The sequence below is a fragment of the Hemitrygon akajei genome, chromosome 10, assembly GCF_048418815.1.
Source record: "Hemitrygon akajei chromosome 10, sHemAka1.3, whole genome shotgun sequence".
NCBI classification, from domain to species: Eukaryota; Metazoa; Chordata; class Chondrichthyes; order Myliobatiformes; family Dasyatidae; genus Hemitrygon; species Hemitrygon akajei.
In genome coordinates, this window is record NC_133133.1 from 56,870,141 (window position 1) to 56,891,760 (window position 21,620).

The 21,620-nt window shown below is 38.9% G+C and overlaps 1 protein-coding gene across 1 annotated transcript in view; it reads left to right on the forward strand.

The window, feature by feature from the left end:
* Nucleotides 1–21,620, forward strand: part of hdac8 (histone deacetylase 8) — a 106,363-nt gene that overhangs the window by 47,041 nt on the left and 37,702 nt on the right. Inside the window, exons 5-7 of the mRNA XM_073058365.1 lie at nt 9,346–9,458; nt 14,851–14,928; nt 15,022–15,130. Coding sequence (XP_072914466.1) covers nt 9,346–9,458; nt 14,851–14,928; nt 15,022–15,130 — 300 coding nt within the window. The remainder of the gene's footprint in view (nt 1–9,345; nt 9,459–14,850; nt 14,929–15,021; nt 15,131–21,620) is intronic.

Genomic DNA, 21,620 nt, shown 5'->3' on the forward strand with positions numbered 1-21,620 from the left:
AGCAACCTTTTGTGCACAGTTTAAATTCATTTGTGCACTAGTAACAAAAGATGTGTACACATACACGTTTTAGAGGGAATATTGTAGGCCATTATTCTGAACATCTACATTCTTTCTGATGAAGTATTTCCATAATGCTGCATTAGAAATCTTATGATTTAGTCTAATGGAGATGAAAGAAGAACGTATATTGTGAATATGTATTGTTATTCAAGGATGGTGTGTGACCAAAAGAGAAGCCTACAGACTGGTGATGTTCCCAAATGCGTGCTTCCCTTGTCTTTAGTGGAAGAGGCTGCTGATTTGGGAAGTGTTGTTGGGGTATACTGAGAGAGTAGCTGCATTATCATTCTTGTTTTGTCCTGAAAGCAGCAAACTGTGAACCTTAAAGAAAATATATTTTTAGTAAAATCAGGTCAGACGTTGAAATGCAGGTGATGGCGATTGTGTGCTTCATTTCACTTGAATTTCTTCAAAAGCTGTTTATTATTTCAGTCAATCAATTTTCTTGACTGCTTGTTCTTAGCAAATGTAATTGTGTATCATTTAAAACTAATTTTGATTTCTAGCATTTGAAACAGTGAAGTCAGAGATCAAGAGAAAAATTGGGTTATGATGATAATGTTTATCTAACCCTTTCTAAACATCACCTGAACCTGTCTACGTTCATCAGTATTTCAGCCTGAATCACTGCCCTTGACTCTGGGGGGGGAAAAAAGATGGTTTTCTGTAGATGTAATGTTGAGAGTTAGAAGTTTGTGGACATCCATCTGAGTGGAGTAAAGGACAGAAAAAGAGAAAGACATGATGGGGAGAGGTGTTGTTTGCTCTAATGTTCTCCATAGCAATGGTTTCATTATATGTAGATTTTAAACGTAACCTTATGATTTTTAACATGCTTCTTGATATGATTGTTTTAATGGTCAGAGGTGTAAGTTCAGTATTATAGAGTATTTACGCACACTCACACACTCGCACTTATTTGTCATTTTGCAGTTGTAGTGCTGACAGTACACACCTCAATGTCTTCCCTGGTATATTCTCATAATGTCCTAAACTGAGCTGATGTGCTTCGGTTGGCTTTATGGTGACTTCCTTGCCATACAAGGCAGAATGTTCCATTTCTTTAATAATGGGGATGTGTAAATGTGTATATGTTGTTCATATGCTGTATTTAATATAGATATTTTAATTTTGTAATATGATTGTAACTACATTGTGGGGTGTATCATTTTCTAATTCATGTGCACAGACATCCCACCCTGCAAAAACTCATTTCAGTGAGGTAGCACCATCAATTTGCGGGAGACTCCCAGAACTTCCGGGTGAGGTGGGATGTCTGTGTGCAGTTTTAATTTAACCTTGTTAGTAATTAAAGATGGTATGTCCTAGTGCTGATTTAAAGGAGCTCATCGCCCTCTGTAGGGGAGAACGAGATCAGGGCTGCCAGGAGTTCAGACTGGACAAAGTATGGAGTTATTATTGTGTTTTATAGTAGATAACTTTTTGTAAATATTGGCAGTTTTCTTTTCACTATTTTCACTCATTTTTGTATGTTTGATTCTTGCTGCACCTCAGAAACACCCTTGCACTAAAGTGTAAATTGACTCCAGTCATTTTTGCTTTGGTCATTACCCACGTATCTAACAGCTGGCTTTAACCAAATGTAAAAGGATTGAACTACTAGTTAACACACATTTGGATAAGTTGAGAAGACCACGTCATTTACATGTTTTACTCCTGGTTCCTGAAACAGAAACTCTATTCTGAGCTCTGTCATCAGAAGGGATTACAAAGTGTACAGAGGAAAAGAGTCCAAGATTCTGCTCAAAGTCTTTGTGGGGGAGAAAGAATGCAATATTCCACTCAGGGAATCTCTGGCTCATGACTACTCAAAGTGGAGAAGGAGCATCAAGATCACAATGAAAACAGGCATAAGTGGCAGATGCAATGCATCATCTTGCAGTATACTCATTTGCCTGCTTCGTCAGACATCTCTTGCTCTATCCCTGGAAGTCTTTGGGTCCCAGATTTGTCTCGTTAGTCATCTCAGACCACACAACACTGGAACAGGAACAAGTTATCCTTGATCCCAAGGAACTGCGCAAGGACAAACATTGTTTCCGCAGCACCATCTTGTGATGAACTTTGAAAAGTTGTGAACAATTCACATTTTGATATGCATTTCTTTACAAATCTCACTACTTTTATTCTGTGTCTGTTTTAGGGTCACAATTTTATTGCAGCATTTAACAGTATATCCGATGTTTTTGTCATTTAGAGTTGTTAATTCAGCAACATCTGATGATGTGTTGCCTCACTGTCCATCATCAGAAGCAATACGTATTTTAAGTTGGGAATAAAATTTGTTCACTCGTATTAAAACAAAGGATGAAGTGCCTGAGCTAAGACTCTGGAATAAAACAGTCCATTTTGTTCCATTCTCTCATCATTTGTCCATTTACTTATAATTTTCTTCCACTGAAGTACATATCCAGTCCCTTAATCATCTTAATTTTCTGCAATGAAATAAACATTTGCTCATATCAACTCAGGCTCTTTTACCCATTTTGAGCGACAACAACTATCGCAGACTGCAGTTTTAAAATTCTGTAGTTGTCGCTTCACTCTCTTCTTATATGTTTATTGATGGTTTCTGTCAGTTATAAAAGAAATTTAGAAAAAATACCCTGAATTCTGCCAGAATAATTCATTCATTTGCTGGATTGTTTACAAGCTCTCAGAATATGTTTACCATTGTGTTGGATTTGTACCAAGATTCAGATAAAGCTCTGCTCCTTCATTCTAATACTATGATGTCAGTCTGATTTCAGAAGTAGTGTCGCATCAAAGACTATTGTAGAAAACACAAGCCTAGGGCTTGTGAGTAACAATGGAGAGTTGTCCCAATAGGAAATAGAGTATCTATAAATGGGCCCCTTTCTGGTTGGCAAGATGGATTAGTGCTGGACCTCAACATCTTGATTACTGTGTACAGTATTGATGTTACTTAAGGCAAATTGTTGCTGTATTAGAAGGTGTTCAGAGGAGGCTCACTGGACCAGTACCTGAAATGGTATCTCAAATGGTCATCAGTCTTTAGAACTCCATTCCACAAAGGGTGGTGGAAGCAGAGGGTTTGAGAGTTTTGAAGGCAAATTTAAATAGAGTCTTGATAAGCAGTGAGGGTGAAAAGTTGGCATTGTTAGCTAAAATGGAGAGAATTTATAAGATGGAAGTCAGGAGTGCAGAGTAATTAAACAATTAATTTCAATCTGTTTTCACAAAAGACATTCAAAATCTCCCAGTTATATTAGATAATCAAGGGTCTAACAAAAGCAAAGAATTTAAGGAAAGCAGTACTCAAGAATTTAGAGAACTCAAGGCAGATGAATCCCAAGGAAATGATGATTTATAAATAAGAGTTTGAAAGAGGTGGCATTAGATGTGATATCAATTTCCAAGGTTCAATAGATTTTGGTATTGTAACTGTAGATTGGAGGGTGGCAAGTATTATGTCACTCTTTGTGGCATTGTACTTGGCAGTGGCTTGTAGGTCAGTAGTAATAATGTAATAACAGAACATCTGGAAAAGAATAGGAGAGCCGGCATGGATTCAAGAAAGGAAAATCACATTTCAATAATCTGCTGGAAGACTTGAACTATGTGACTAGTAGAATAAATTAGGGGGAACCAGTATACAGTGCTTTGAAAATGTATACAGCCCCCACAGCTTATTTTACCTACTCATTTTCTAAATTTAAAATATATGAAAGTAGGATTTTTGAACTAATCTACAAAACATTGTGCATCATGTCAAATCAAAAGAAAAATTCCAAAACCTGTCAACAATTTGCTAAAAAATTAAAAACCTAAATTGTGAGGCTAAAGAAGTACTCATTCCCTTTGTGATTACTCTGCCAATATTCCTCAGGTGCAATACTATATATTACCTTACCAATTCACCCAGTTTGTTGATGTAGAAAATTGGAGGATCACCTGTTTTCAATGAGTTTATGAGAATAAGTACCTGCTCTCTCTGTAAGCTCCAGCAGTGTGGTAGATTTTCAACAGACAACACCAAAATGAAAATTAAAGACTATTCAAGACTGGACAAGAAATTATTATAGAGAAGCAAAAATCTGGGGAAGGGTAGAAGACTGTTTCAAAGTCATTGAACATACCTTGAAGCTCAGTGCAGTCCATTGTAAAAAAAGGTGGAAAAAATATGAAACCACAGCCACACTGCCTAGGTAAGGCCTCTCCCTCTAAGTTTAGTTGCCAGAGAAGAATGGCACTTATGAGAGGAAAACATGATGCCAACATTCACTCTAAGTGAGCTGCAGAAGTTGATGGCTGCGACTGGAGATGAAGTTCATGGCTTCACAATCTCTAAGGCCTTGCACAAAAAGGGTACTTATGGAAGAATGGCAAGGACCCCAGGCTTAAAAGATAGCATATCCTTGTCTGTCAAGTGCAAATCATCACTTAGGAGATACTAGAAAGAAGTGGAAGGACGTCTTGTCAGATGAGACTAAAGTGGATCTTACTGTCCTCAACACTCAGCAGTACGCGTGTCGTAAATCTAATACTGCACATCAGCCAGGTAACACCATCCCTACTGTAAAGTATGGTGGAGGTAGCATTGTGCTATGGGGATGCTTTTCAGCAGCAGGGACTGGAAATCTGGTCAGGGTTGATGGGAAGCTGAATGCTGCTAAATAAAGAGAGATCCTGGATTTTAAAAAACTCTGCTAGCCTCTGCCAGAAAACTTAACTGGGGAGGAAGTTAGTCTTTCAGCAGGACAACAACACAAAGCATACTGCCAGAGCAACCATGGAGTGGCTTCAAATGAAGAAAATTGAGTGGCCCAGTCAGAGTTCTGACCTTTACCCGATTGAACATGGTGGATGTACATGGTGTACTTTAATAAGGCATTCAATCAGAAACCACACAGGTTGGTCACCAAGGTTAGACTGCACAGATTGAAAATTGGTTAATGGACAGAATGCATCGAGTGAGCATAAGTGGATTGTTCTTGGATTGGCAGACTATGACTAATGGGGCATCGTAGGCATCAGCCTCAGCTTTTCGCAAACTACATCAATGACTTATCTCAGGATACAAAATGATACCAAACATCAGGCTAATGATCAATCATCAGACCTTTCTAGCATCTGCTTTAATGTGTTACTTTTGTAATGTATGCTCATGTCTCTGGAGTTACAATTGAGCTTAAAACCATTAGTACATTTTCCTGCAGTAGTTGTTAATTCTTTTGAGAATAAGATAAGAGGGAGAACGGCAGGTTTAGCATATTGTTACTTTGAAGTAGTCTGTCATCAGTTGGCCACAGAGACATGTTATATATAGGACTGGTTTGAGCAACAGACATATTGAAAATAAGTTATTGTAACATGAAAAGCATGTGATCATCCACTATTTAGATTATTTTACATGTCAGATCATTTATAATCCCATTTATATTGATTGTGGTTATGCATTCCATTTCCCTCAGTTAGGTCTTGTATAGATTTCAGTTAATATACGGTCAGCAAGATGGAAAAAAGCCGATTTAGTCTTTTGGTTTGACTTATTTATAGATAGTCTTCTAATTTGAAGAAGTGGAAAGCATTCTGTGAAAAATTTTGGCTTTTTGAAATATTAGAATGTATTTGATACTTTGAGGGTTTTGTACATTCTTGGTTTTAATCTATAATAGTATTGAGACTACAAAATATTACTACACAGATCCTGTAGCAAGTTTGAGTTAACACTGAGCTGGGGCATTAAAAGTTCTGTTAAATCAGGAATTGAAAGGCAGCATCAGTAATAGTGACCATGAGACAATAAAGTTGTAAAAACCCATCTGCTTTGCTGATAACCTTTGTGGAAGGCAATCTGCCATCCTTTCCTGCCCTAACTGTATGTAATTCCAGACTCATTATCGCCCACCTTTTGGATTATTAGCAAGAAACCTGAACTTTTTGTGTGCTGGATTTGCCACTCAACGTCTTGCTGATATAATTCTGAAACTATGAATTTCCCTTTTCTGGGATTGTTGATGTTGATATGTTGCTGAAAACTATGCTGATCACAAAATGGCAAGGCCTTCTGCAGCAGCGAGGCATTGTGCAATACAATGCCATCAGAATATGGGACTGGGGAGGATGGGCAAATTAAACCCCATCCACAAAATAGCTGAAAAACTTTTGACAGCCAGCAAAGCAATATTCCCAGATTTTGCCCCCTATTAAATTATTATGGAGTTTTGAGTGTTTTTGTATGGCCATTCCAATTCAGAACTTTCAAAAATAAGCTAAACCAGTGTTTTGCAACCTTTTTTAGCCCAACGCCCCCAAAGCACTTTCATACTTGCCAACGCCCCCCCAAAGCACATATACTTTCCAGCGCTCCTATAGTGTAAAAACATGTCTACCATATGATTCTGCTTTAAATTTTTATTTGTCTTTAAACCTAGCTTCCGTAGTACCTGTGTGCTGTTCAGTGGCTTCCATATCAATGTGATAGATAGATAGATAGATAGATAGATACTTTATTCATCCCCATGGGGAAATTCAACTTTTTTTCCAATGTCCCATACACTTGTTGTAGCAAAACTAATTACATACAATACTTAACTCAGTAAAAAAAATATGATATGCATCTAAATCACTATCTCAAAAAGCATTAATAATAGCTTTTAAAAAGTTCTTAAGTCCTGGCGGTAGAATTGTAAAACCTAATGGCATTGGGGAGTATTGACCTCTTCATCCTGTCTGAGGAGCATTGCATCGATAGTAACCTGTCGCTGAAACTGCTTCTCTGTCTCTGGATGGTGCTATGTAGAGGATGTTCAGAGTTATCCATAATTGACCGTAGCCTACTCAGCGCCCTTCGCTCAGCTACCGATGTTAAACTCTCCAGTACTTTGCCCACGACAGAGCCCGCCTTCCTTACCAGCTTATTAAGACGTGAGGCGTCCCTCTTCTTAATGCTTCCTCCCCAACACGCCACCACAATGTGATCCTTGAGCTTGATGGTTTTTAGCAAGAGTTGAAATACCTGGTTCAGCTTGTGACAGCAAAAGCCTTAAGTCCCCTTGCATAACAATGTCCAAGCAGTTTCTAGTTTTTTATGAGTATGTGGTTCACTGCACTGGAGCCTCTTTCAACAAGGTAGGAGGATGGAAATGCAGCTTGGCTCTTCTCCAAAGATCAGGAAACTTTTTTAAAAATTTTTTTATTAGTTTTTCAAAACATTTTACAAATTAAAAACCCCAAATCCCAATGAGGAGCATTAATACAGTGCAAAATTAAGCATACAATAACAATATGCTACAAAGGAAGAGAATTTAACAAAAAAGCACCTAAATTAAAGACAAGTAAGCTTAGTGTCCTCCCCAAGCCCCACAACACAAGAAAAAAACAACAACAACTCCAGACTGACCACAACACAATATAGAGAGTATAAGTCAGGACAGTCAAACTCCCAGACTGCGAATACACTTAGCGACAGAGGATAATAATGCCTACTACCAGAAAAAAAAGGGAGCTGAAAGCAAGGGACCGAAAAGAAGAAGAAAAAAAAAACCCTAGTCAAGAGGAAGGTTATGAAAGTACTCGATAAAAGGTCCCCAGACCTTATGGAACTTTAGATCCGAATTAAGAACTGAATAATGAATTTTTTCGAGGTCCAAGCAGGCCATAATGTCGTTAAGCCATTGCGCATGAGTGGGCGGGGCAACATCTCTCCATCTAAGGAGGATCAAGCGTCTAGCCAGGAGAGAGGCAAAGGATAGTATTCGGCATTTGGTCGGACCCAGACATAAATCTGTCTCGCCCCAAAAACCGAACAGAGCAATTAAGGGGTTTGGTTCTAGGTGCTGATTCAGAATACCCGATAATGTAGTGAAGACATCTTTCCAGAATTTCTCCAAGCTAGGACAGAACCAGTACATATGGATGAGAGAGGCCACGCCCCTCTTGCATTTATCACAGAGTGGACTAATGCCAGGGTAGAATCGAGATAGTTTAGATTTAGACATATGGGCTCTATGAACAATCTTAAACTGTAAAAGGCAATGGGAGCACAAAGAGAGGTTGAGTTAACCGATTTGAGAACTGAGTCCCAGGTCTCCTCGGATAAGGAGATATTTAAATCCTGCGCCCAGGCCATTTTAATTTTATCCACAGGGGCCCATCGTAAGGCTGCTAGTAAGATCAGGAAACTTTGTATGACAGTGTAGCCACATACCACAAAAGCCAACATTTTTGAAAAGCATTTTTGTTTCTTCATTCTGAATTTCGATAATTTCTTCTTGCAAGCTCTTTGTTCCATTTTTTCCACCTTGCAAAGAAATAGGTTAATTACCCAGTCTGGAATTTCCAGATTGTTCAAATCCTTGAGTCAATTCTGAAAATCCTTCATTGACTATAGTTGTAAGCAGTACTCTTGCAAGTCACCATCTGTGAAAGAGAGTGCTGTGCTATCCATGCAGGGAAACTGAGAACATTCTTCTCCCAGTCTTTTGCTTATATAATTGGATAGATGCAGAATGCATTGATGTAGTTGCCATGAACTTGGAACATAGTAATCATTGGAAAATTGGGTGGGAAGATACAGGACATTTAGTCCATTTGCTCCATTGAGTCTGCTCTGCCATTTCATCATGCTGATCCATTTCCCTCTCAGCCCCAAACTCCTGCCTTCTCCCTGTATCCCATTATGAGCTGTCTAGTCAAGAAACTGTCTACCTCTGCCTTAAATATACCCAATGACTTGGCCTCCAAAGCCACTTGTGGCAACGGATTCCACAGATTCACTATTCTCTGGCTAAAGAAATTCCCTCTCATCTCTATTCTAAATGAACGTCCCTCTATTCTAAGGCTGTGCCCAATGGTCCTAAACTTTCTCACTGTCGGAAACATCCTCTCCATATCCACTCTGTTGAGGCCTTTCAACATTTGAGAGTTTTCAATGAGATCCCCCCCCCCCCCCCCAATCTTCTGAATTCCAGTGAGTACAGGCCCAGAGCCATCAGATGCTCCTTGTATATCCCACAAGAAATTCCAATTCACTATATTATATCTTAGAGCAGTTAAAAGATTCTGAAGCTTCCTCTGAAGGAAGCAATGAACTTCATTGTATATCCTTTTAAATATCCATATTTCTGCTAACGTTTTGTAACTTAGAATTATCACTTATAGTTTAGTTACTAATTTGAAGTTTGTTTTGTAGGAACACAAAAAAAAAGCATGAACTATTCCTTGTAAATACACTCTGTTAATGCCATGGACAAAAGCCATCATCATCTTATATCTACCTGTTTCTTTTGCCTGTAGGGATGAAGCATCTGGGTTTTGTTATCTGAATGATGCCGTGCTTGGCATTCTAAAACTGCGAAAAAAGTTTGATCGAGTTTTATACATAGATATGGACCTACATCATGGTGATGGTAAGATTAAGTCTATCAATTAATTTTAATTGCAACATCATGATGTGACATTGCTAATGGTAAATTGAAAAATATTCTGTTTCATAAGGATAGGAGCAGTAATATACTCATCTGCTGCAAACTCAGGCATGTGTGATCCAGTATGTTCTCAAGGGCATAAGTTTAATTGCTGCACCTGAAGTCAATTAGATGTTCATTTCTTTTTAGGGGAAGTTGGAGTGAATTAAACATCTGAACAAACTAGGAAATAACAAACTTGTTAATGTGACAAAATGAAAACTGACAAATATATTTTACAACCAGTAATGTATTAAAGGTCTTGCATGTGCTTAGACCTTGGTCTGTGAAGTTTGATATTAACTCTGTCCCTTATAAATTCCTGGGATAACCATTAAACTATTTATGAGTACCTAAGCTTGTTCTGATTGTATCATTTAATCACCAGGTGTCATGAACACTTTGCAGAGCAACATCTCTTCTTTAAAATTTCCTTTATTAACTGAAACTTATAAGTTACATGATGTGGACATATGAAATAAGCTTGAATTCCTCATCTATAGGCAGATAATTATATTACCTGATGTTTTGTTTTAATGTCTGTATTAAAGTTTTTTAACTTGAAGACCTTAATCTTTTCTTAAAAGCCTTGGCTTCGGATTGATAAGGGGTATTTGAACCCCTGTGTGTTAACATGAGGTTGGGTGAAAGTAGTGGTTGGTAGAAGGGTGAGAGAAAGCAATATACACAGGAGATGATAGCACCTGGGACACACAATGCCAATCTACCAGTTGCTGCATTTGATTTGGGTGACATGGACGTAGAGAAATGTCGCCCAGGGGAGAAGTTGATCTGGTAATTTCAATATTCTGCCTGGATAATGAGAGATAACAGAGATTTGGGACTTGAATTCTGTACATGAATGTTCTGAAATGGTAGAAATCAAGTGAAAGTGAGCAAAATGAATTAGGCAAGCCTTGAGGACTTACAAATTTTCTAGTAAAAACTAGCCATGTAACTATTTTCTTGAGTGACTTTTCAAAAGGCTTTCTTCGCAGAATGTGTAATAAGACTATGCTTAAGAAACTTTGAAGGAAGTTTTGGTATAATTTAAATTAACATTGTTGATCATTTACAAACTTTAGAGATGCCATTTTTTATTTTCTGTTTTCTATGGCTGCTGTACCATTGGAATTACTTGTGCTCTGATACTGTGGAACCTAGTAAAGAGCAATGCTGGGCAAATTAAGGATTTTAAGCACAATAGCATGTTTTTCTCCCACACCTGCAGATGCACAGGAGAGAAGGAATCATCTGAGTGGTCTAGAATGTAGAAATCATATGCGCCAATAAGGGATGTAGAGGCAAAGGCTGTTTCCTTGATGCGTCTAAACTCTGATGCTTAGGCTCAAGATGTCAAAGCTGTTGGTGAGATATGTTGTAGTACATGATAGCAATCTGTTTACTGCTAAATTTGGTAGTCATCCTTAATCTGTTCCTGGAACGGTGAACCCTGGTATCAACTCCTCCTTCACAGGTTCAAGGCTGAGATAGATTTTTGAGCTGCATTGGAATCAAGAGTTGTGAAGATCAGTAAGAAAGTGGAGTTGCTGCTAGTGACCATGCAACCATAATGTTATTGAATGGTAGAGCAGGCTTGAGAGCCAATGTTGACAGACTCTTATGCTTATCTCTTATTTCCATACAGGGGCATATTGGATACAGCTGGTAGCTATGCACAAATGCATCAGATTGGTGAATTGTTCTCTAGGATGGATAATTAATCAGTTGATGAATCCAGTCATATTGGCAGATCGACTTGCTTCTGCAAAATTTAATGTGTCTGTGATGAGTTTCTTACTGACCATTCATGGTTACATAGGGATAAAGGGGGAGGGGTTCCATACCAGCAATATATGGCTGTTACACAATCACGAGAAGGTCTTTCTGTGGATGCAGGTTCTGAGTAGTTGCTACTTCGCATTCATCCAATAGCAATCCACTCCTATTTGCATCTCCAACCCAGGCTGGTTGGCTGTTCTGAGACAATAATTATTATCCGTCCAAGAGCTATAGCTTAAAAATAGCACTGTGTGTGCAATTCCCGGCTGTCAATGAGTAATTTGCTATAAATCAGTGGTATGTTGAAGTTTAAGATGAGGGTATCCAGAATCCTTTTCAGTGTGACATGCATAATGTGCTGCTCTAGGCAAAGGCTTGGATATCCTCAAAGGAGCCCATTTAATACTAGAGCAGCAGAAATGCTGGAGGAGTTCATCAGGTCAGCAGCATTGAAGGAAAGGAATAAATAGTTGATGTTTTGGGCTGAGACCCTTCAGGACTGAAAAGGAAGTGGGGAGATTAGTGGTGTGGTAGGTATCCCTGTTATGGTGGCTGGAAGATGGGATGAAGATGCATGTCTGGGAAATGGAGGGGATGCGGGTGATCTCCCTCCTGGTACTTATTCTTACAAGCTGGACAAGTGTTACACCTACCCCTTACCCAGTGATTATTCAAATTATACTCTTTGCATCCAGATTTCAGAAGACCCCCAAAATCTATTTTGCCTCCAATTGCCAGGGACATTAGTCAGTTGATTGCAATGTTAATTTAGGCACAAAGTAAATAATCTATATTTTAGTTTCTGGATGTATAAATATATTTATTTTATAATTAGAAATAAAAAAGTCTTTCAAGGTCTAGGATGATTTCCTTCCACTCCAGTTCTGTGGTTCCAGGGTGGCTTGTGACACCAATGTGGAACATACAGATTACGCAGATAGACAGGTGAGACAAGAGCAAGGAGTAGATAAAAAATTATATTCCATAATATATAAATGTATTCTTCATGGGTGTATCAACTGCTTATAGTTATATACCAATGGATGAAAGGATATTTGTTCATTATATGCTGTAATGTATGATGTAGGCAGTCATGATCTCATGACCATGATTGCTCTTGGCAAATTTTTCTGCAGAAGTAGTTTGCCATTGTCGTCTTCTGGGCAATGTCTTAAAAAGACGGGTGACACCAGCCATTATCAGTACTCTTCAGAGATTGTTTGCCTGGTGTCAGTGACATAGCCAGAACCTGCGATATGCACCAGCTGCTCATATGACAGTCCACGGCTCCCATGGCTTCACGTGGCCCTGATCATTGGGTGGGGCGGGGGAGTAAGCTGGTGCTACACCTTGCTGAAGGTGACCTGCAGGCTATTGGAGGGAAGGAGTGCCTTATACCTCCTTTGGTAGAGACGTATCTCCACCAAGCCACCTAGAGAGGATATTAAATATGTAATAGATCCTGGAAACGTTGTTCCATTAATCAAAATTCCACTGGAGTCTGTCACTATAGGATGAGCATTATAGTACATGTTTGCAATGTGACCTGCTTTCTTGTACTCCAAAATAGTTTGGATTTAATGACTTTGACAATAAAGGTACATTATCCTTTATTTTAGGCTGTACTTAATGCATGATGTATTTATGCTGTTAAATTTATGCAATTAAATTATTGAAATCGTAATCCAAAAACCTGAATTAATAATCCAGAGAAGTGAGAAGAGTTCCACTTTGGTAAATGTGGAACTTGAATTTAGTCAATTATACCATCTTTCAAATGAGCTTTTGAAATTAGGCCCATCTGCACAACCAAGTGGGCATAAAGGATCCCACATCTCTGTTCTGAAGACAAGCAGGGGAGTTATTCCCAGAATCCTGGCTGACATTTAACTTCAGCAAAACAGGTCATCATTACATTCCCATTTGTAAGTAGTTTACTACATCTAAATGGTTCATGTTTCCTATTTTATAATACTATTTCAAATGTACTTCATAGTGCTTTGACTAACCAGAGGCAGTGGAAATCCTATATAAAAATGTTTTTCTTGTATTTCAAATTCATTTCTCAGCTTTAAACAGTTCACAGAATCTAATGGGATCTAAGAGGAATGTGCCAGTTATCTCGCCTAGAGTTGTGTTGTAAAATGGGCTAAAGATCCTGTTGTTTTAATGTTGTAAGGGATAACTTCATGTATTAATACCAAACAGCACTTGTTTAATTATCAAAACAATGACTGGAAGGAGTGCAAAAAGTTACAAATTAAATGGATATCATAATATGTTTTAAAAGATATCAGGGAATAGAGTTCTGCTTGGTAGAAAATTAATTCCAGGTTACAGCCATTTCAAGCCTGACAAGAGCCTGAGGATTTATATTAGTTTTGAACCCCAACTTGGCTCAAACCTAATATATGCAGTTAGACCTTTGGGCATGAGTTCTGTGGTAAAGATGGATATTAAGAAATATGACTCGCTTACTGTGTGACTTGCAATCTTCTGACTGCTTGCAGTGAATAAGCTGAATCACATCAAATTGTACTGAACCTTAGAACATTCTTCACAAAGAACAGGCCCAGTTTCAGGGCTGAGTTTTTTGATATGTGACCCACCCGATCTGGGGTTGGGTACCCAGGCTATACAGGTAATTTTAAAATTGTAGTTTACATATAATATTCAACTGATTGTTGTAAAGTATTTAACATTTGCTTTCATGTTTTAACATCTGGAGCCCCTCAGTCTTTGAAAACTCCAGCAATGATTGAAATCAGGAATAATGAGCCACAAGTACATTTTCACTGCCAAAGTGATTGTTTGGAAGTTGTTGAGACATTCTAAAGTTTAAATTTATTTTTTTTTACTGGGGATTCCCTAATTGTTCATTGAGGTACTTTTATAGTAAACTTCTGGAGGCCCAGGGCAACTCAGTTCTGATTTCTGCTTTATGTTACTTGAAAGAATGAATGTTGGAAGTCATTATCTGATTTATGACTTAAATTTAGAAATTTTCTTTAATGTGCTTTATGAAAGTTGTTTTGTAACTTCAACAAGATGAGCCATTCTATTCCTCTAAATTTTACATCAACTTAACATCGAGTCTTGTAGGATATAGTGTTGTTTGTATCTAATAGCATTATCTTGAAATAAAAATAATGATTTCTGGAAATACACAGTCAGGCTGGCTGTGTTTGTGGGGAAAGAATTAAGGATTTTTTTCCTTCCTAGTTCTGATGATCTAGGAAGGAAAGAATCGGGAAGGAATGAAAGTCGGTTAAGCTGCTGTGAAGGTAGGGGTGGCAGTGGGTTGTGTCTGATAGGATAAAACCCAGCTGATTTTTGGTCTCCACCTGCATTTCACAACAATTTTATGACTAAGATTTGTATGTCACTTTGAGAGTTAAAAAGGGGGGGGGGGGGAGATCCTAAGTATATTGGAACTCCAGAATTCCAGAAGATTTTAACACTTATTAAATGTTTCTCTATATCCACATAACATCCAGAATTTAAAATGTCATAAAGTGTGTTGCTACTGCACTCTTTTTCTCAACATCTCCAGGTGTCGAAGATGCATTCAGCTTTACATCAAAAGTAATGACTGTATCTTTTCACAAGTATTCCCCTGGATTTTTCCCAGGTAGTTCTTCCTTTTTCTCAATCCTTTGAATTTGATGACAACATTTCCTTTCTCAGACAATTTTTTAATGATTTCTTGCTGTTACTTCCCAAGGGACAGGAGATGTGACAGATATTGGAATGGGGAAGGGAAGATATTACACTGTTAATGTCCCATTGCAAGATGGCATTCAAGATAACCGGTACTACCATATATGTGAAAGGTAGGAACTGCTGCGGAACTCAGACAAATCATGGTCAAAGCCAAAGTACTTTATTTTGAAATCTTACTATTGAATTGGAGTTTTCTTAATTTCTATCTACATTATTTCATATATTTTTATAATTTTCTCCTTGCATAATTAATTCTTGATATCTACTGTGTGAAAATGGTGCATATATAACTGGGGTCAGATATTTTTATGTTGAGAGAAGATTCTGAATAAAATTTCAGTTTTTGGTGTTGTGCATTTGTGTATGCAAAACAATCAAGTAATCTTGCTGGTTGATGTTGAGTAAAAGAGCAACATTCTATTCACTCAGAAAGACTCAAGATGCTGGAAGTTCGTAGTAAAAATGAAATACCGTAAATGATCAGCAAGTCAAGTAGATTCTGTGGAAAGAGCAACAGGATTAATGTTTCAGGTCAAAAACCTTTCATTAAAATGAGGAATGAAGGAAAAATTGCAGAGAAACTAGGGTTAGGAGTGGATGGGGAAAAAAGAAAATATCTGATGGGGTGAGGCCATTTATTGTGAGGATAAGTTGCAGAGGTCCTCTGGCAAATGGGTTAATGGGACAGTTAGAAGATTTCAATACAGTCAAACAAATGTAATGTGTTGCAAGCAGTAAGGCTGTGGGGTATGTCTAGAAAATCAGGGAGTATTCAGAGTGAACTATTGAACCAGAATAATTGGTGTCGTTTTTCAGCAGAGATAACCAGTTCTGATGTAGACAAAGGCAAAGAGTTACCTGAAGTGTGAGGATTAAGTATTGAGTTCAGAAGGTACAATGTGCATAGATGAAATTCTGCTACTCAAGGTTAAAGTTAACCGCATTATAGCAGTGCAGGGGGCCACAAGCTGATACAGTATATCAGAACGGGAGTGAGATACAGAAATGAGGTGTCAGGAAACAACAAGCTTCGGGTTTTCCTGGTAGACTGAACTCATCCTTCCACTAATTAGCATTTTTTCAATCTGAAACTGAGGCTCTACCTAAGCATGCTAAGTGTTCTGCTAGCACTTCATTAATAACGTCCAGAAGCATTTGTGAATGGAAGCCTCAACCCATTCATATTTGATTATTTATGTGCTCCAGTATTACTTCCTCATTAATGCACAAAATACCTTTATTATCAAAGTACATATACTATATACAACCTTGAGATTTGACTCCTTACAGGCAGCCACAAAACAACGAAACCCAATAGGACCCATTACAAAAAGACTGTCAAGCACCCAATGGGCAAATAAAGAATAAATTGTGCAAACAATAAAAATAAGCAAATAACATTCAGAACTTAACGTTCACGAAAGTGAATACCCAGCCATGAAGCCAGTCATCACTGCAACCGATCCAGGTGACCATTAGTTGTAGGCCACAACCTCAGTTCAGCACAGAAACGAGTAAACCTCGTCAAGCTGTGAGCTCACCCCTGGCCCTGGCACCCTGACCTTTTCAATATGAACCAGCGCTTTATATCACCCAAACATCAGTTTGTTCCTTGCTCTCAGACCTGGGCCCTGCTGCTTAATATGCTCTTGGGCCTGGGCTCTACCACCTCAACTTGGCCTGCACGCGACCTTTCCAATCTGACCTGGCACTTAAGTCGGTTAAACCTTGGCTTGTGCCCCGCTCTTGGCCTGGGCCTGGGCCCCGCCGCCAATTCAAATCGGCTCCAAGTCCACTCAAGCAATGGCCAAACATTGCCTCGTTCCTCGCTTTTGAGCCTGTGCCCCACGATCTCAATTCGCCCACACATGCCACACCACAACCGTACTGACCTTTAGGACTTCAACTCACACTGTGAAAATGCTAGGTTGTGCAGCTGGTTCAAAAGCTCATCTCTGAAAGGGAAATTACAAGTGATTGATTGTAGTGATCATTGTCCAGAAAAAGTGTGATTAATAGAATAGTTAGTAGTTTTGTTTGCTGTCAGTAAGACATCGCTGTGTTTCACTAACACTGTCTTAAACTGCCATCTTTTACCAGCTACCTACCTTAACAACTGCTGTTAAGTATGTAGCCTTATTTCTGTTTTCTCCCTTCCTCTTTCCATAATAGCCATTTAACATTTCATCTTTTTCAAAATATGAGAAAATTTGTAATTGGCACTAATGCGTTCACTTTCTGTGCATCAATCTTTTCCAAATCCCAGATATACGGACCATTAGATCTAGAGGATATATTGTTTCATGTTTATTGTAAGTTTCCCCTCTTTAATTTTTTTTGTATTTCTTTACAACACAGAATCAGGCCATTCAGCCCACTGAGTCCATGCAGCTCTGTGTGAAATCTCTTCAAACCTGTTAACAGATATTTCTTACATGCCTGTCAAAATTCCCCATCACCTAGACCAGGGCATAATTTACAGTGGCCAGTGTCTTTGGGATCTTGGGAGTGGGAGGGAGGTGTTGCCAGTGTGGTCACAGGGAGAGTGTATAGAAGTTCACACAGACAGTAGCAGAGATCAGAACTAAGACAATAACACGATTTGCCGTGCCACTGAGCTGACCTACTTCTTTTGGCACAATTTTTAATTTTTAAATTTGAATACAAGTACCATATTTAACATCTCTGCCATTTCCTCATTCTGATTTGCTTGTCTCACCTTCTAAACACTGTACTTGTACTTTTTGCAACTGTCGACCTTTTACAATCTTGTAGATGCTCTCTTATTTCCTGGAACTACATTGTGATGATGAAACCGCTCCTACACGGGGAAGACTTTAATTTTATTATTTCAATCTTGATTTCCCTGATTGATATCATTTTATAATACCATGCCCAGCTTATTATGGCTATAAATGGTTTGGAACATTTCAAAAGTGAAATTATTGGATCGTTTTCTCACAAGTAAGAAGTTAGTGGGTTTGTCAGCATAGAGTTAGCAGCACAATGTTTTGGTAACATTAGAAGCTAACTTCCTAAATGTTAATTTCCAAAGCATACAAGATCTTCAGACTTTATTTTGACCTGGCATTAAATGAACACTCTTTTATTCAAGTCCAGCTCTCTGTTGATACTGGCACCAGAAGGTGGCTTTGATAGTCTTCATGATTGCAGATTAAGACATGAACACAAACAGTTCTTCTAATGTGATCAGTCCAGACAGGAAACAAGAAGAATACTGCAAAGACTAGATACAGGCAGCCCTCATTTTATAGCATTCCAGATAGCAGAAATTCCTAAATCACTACCAAAATATTTGGGATGTGGGATGAAAATTTGCTCTTACAAAATTTAAGCAAAAATTGTAAATAATTTTTTTTTCATCTCACATCTTGATGCACATACAGACAACAGAGCTTTGCATTACTTTCTGGGAACATAATCACAGCTGTCACTTGTATTGAAACTTGGTGAGGATTGAGATCCTATAACAAAGCAACAACAACTTGTTATGTAAAGTACTTTACTGGGGTGTTTTGAAACAAAAAAATTGACTCAGCCGCAGAGATTTTTGGAATGATGATGAAACACTTGATGAAAGAAGTTCCTTTCAGAGTACTTTAAGGAGCAATAGAAGTAGGATAGCTGCAACCCTTGCAGGGACTGAGTAAAGGCATTCAGATTATGAAAGAGCAAGATGCCAGAAATGATAAAAAAACAGACTTGGAAACTTTGTACAACTAGAGGATGTGTAGAGCTCATTTAATTGTACCATGTTAGGTTTGCAAAAAATATTTCTCAGTTGGTACAAGTTTTGAGATGTTTTCATTTATAACGGGCTCGTGCATAGCACATTTGTTCAACCATCATTTTCATTGGTAAGGACTGCATCACTTAGATATCACTAAGAAAAAGACGATGTAGCTTTTCATAATTCCTCACTAACAGCAGCTGTGTTATTTAAAAGGATATTCAGCCTCTTTACTCTAAAGCAGACAGTTTAGTTCACAGATACTTGGTTGCTGCCAAAGCAACTAGAGCTGAGTCCAAGCTGTTAAATCTAGTTTTGATAACGTGCACAGTAATTTTTCCAATCATTTGAAATAGTTCTTCAGTGGTGGCCTGAATCTGCTGTGAATGGAAGAGAGAGCTGTAGACAGGAAACCATGTTTGGGGACCACCATGAAGGATAGAAAAAAGGGTTCAAGTCTGCAGACATTATACCCCAGAGCTTCCACACTACCATCTACAGCTGTTGATAGCATGGCAGCTAGTTTCAGAAGTTCTTAAGGGTTTTCAAAGGCAATGGCAACAGTTTCAGCATACATTTGAAATGTGTTATTCTGATTCTGGAAGCTAACCCTTAACTTCTTAAAGTAGCAGCTTGCACTTTGGGGAGGGCTTGTTGATGCTACGTTCTTTCTGAAGAAAGATCATGCTCTCCATGAGTCTGCCTTCATGAATTGAAACTTTCAGTCAGAGCAGTATTACCTGAGCCTGTCTGGATGGGGTAAGATGTGGATCAGCACAATTCGGGACTTTTTATTTTAAAGTTTATTGAAACGTAGCAATGTTATGACTAATATAGGGGATGGCATTTTAACAAGTTACAGGGTGGGAGGAGGCATAGTCCAGGTAGCTGTGAGAGTCCATGGGTTTATAATTGACATCAGTAGATAAGCTGTCTCCAGAGAGATCGAGAAAGGGGTGGGAGGTGTCGGAAATGGACCGGGTAAATTTGAGGGCATGGTGGAAGTTGGAGGCAAAGTGGATGAAGTCAGTGAGCTCTACGTGGTTGCAGGAAGCAGCACCAATGCAGTCATCGATGTAGCGTAGGAAAAGTGGGGGACAGACATCAGTATAAGCTTGGAACAGTGCCATCCCCTTCTCAATTCCTCTGGTTTCCAGAGATAGGGTTTCTCTTGTCCTCACCTACCAACCCACCACCCTCTGCATCCAGCATATAATTCTCCATAAGTTCTGCCATCTTCAGTGGAATCCCACCACCAAGCACTTTTTTCCCTCTCCCCCACTTTCTGCTTTCCACAGGGATCCATTGTCCATTCATCCCTCCTCACTGATCTCCCTCCTGGCACTTACACTTACAAGCGGAGCAAGTGCAGTACCTGCCCCTACACCTCCTCCCTCACTACCATTCAAGGCCCCAAACAGTCCTTCCAGGCGAGGTGACACTTCACCTGTGAATCTGTTGGGGTTTATATTGAGTCCAGTGCTCCCAGTGTGGCCTCTTGTATATTGGTGAGAGCCGATGTAGATTGGGAGAATGCTTTGCCGAGCACCTACACTCCATCCGCCAGAAGAAGTGGGATCTCCCAGTGGCCATCTATTTTAATTCCACTTCCCATTCCCATTCCAATATGTCTATCCAGGCCTCCTCTACTGTCATGATGAGGCCACAGTCAAGTTGGAGAAACAACGCCTTATATTCCTTCTGGGTAGCCTTCAACCGGATGGCATGAACATCGAATTCTCGAACTTCTGGTAATGCCCTCCCTCCCTTCACCATTCCTCATCTCCTTTTCCCTCTGTCACCTTAACACCTTACCTGCCCATCACCTCCCTCTGATGCTCCTCCCCCTTTCTTCCATAGCTCTCTATCATCTCCTATTAGATTCCCCCTTCTCCAGCCCTGTATCTCTTTCACCAACTTCCCAGCTCTTTACTTCACTGCACACCCCGTCCGATTTCACCTTTCATCTTGTGTTTCTCCCTCCCCTTGCTCCCATTTTTGAAATCTACTCATCTTTCGTTCTCCAATCCTGCTGAAGGGTCTTGACCTGAAACATTGACTGTATATGAACAGAGACTTTAGTGAGTTCTACAGGTTCCTGCAGGTCTTTTGCTGTTACCCTTGGGTAGCTCTTTTTCACTTCCTTCAGCATTGCACGTTGTGCTCTTGGTGTAATCTTTGCAGGACTCCCACTCCTAGCGAGAGTATTAACAGTACTGAATTTCCTCCATTTGTAAACAACTTACTGTAGACTGGTGAACACTCAGGTCCTTAGAAATGCTTTTGTAGCCTTTTCCAGCTTCATGCATCTCTACAATTCTGCTTCTAAGGTCCTCTGAAAGTTGTTTTGATCGGGGCATGATGCACATAAACAGATCTTTCTTGAGAAGAGAAGGTTCTGTCAGTAGCCTGACTTTGTGTCTTTTTCATAAGGCAGGGCACCTCTAAAACCCACACCTCCAATCTCATCTCATTGATTGCAAGAGCTGATTCCAAACAGCTCTTGTAGAAGGCATTATCCTGGAAGTTCATACACTTTTTTTGAACCTAGACTGTGATTATTTACTGGTGTACTTGGATTGACAAGACGAAGTACAATTGTTTGTATGTTGTTAGTTTAGGCAGATTGTGTTTGACTATTACACTGGACAACAAATTTTTTCAAAAGTTGTTTCCTCAGAATTTTTTTGTTTATGATAAACTGCTTGAAGATGAGCACAACTATAATTTCAGACTACTTGTATCACGTAGGAATTTGGAGAAACAACAAATTAACTTTTATTGAATATAATGTGTTTAATTGCATAATGGTGCTGATGCTTTGCAATAGTTCAACTAAGTTAAAAATA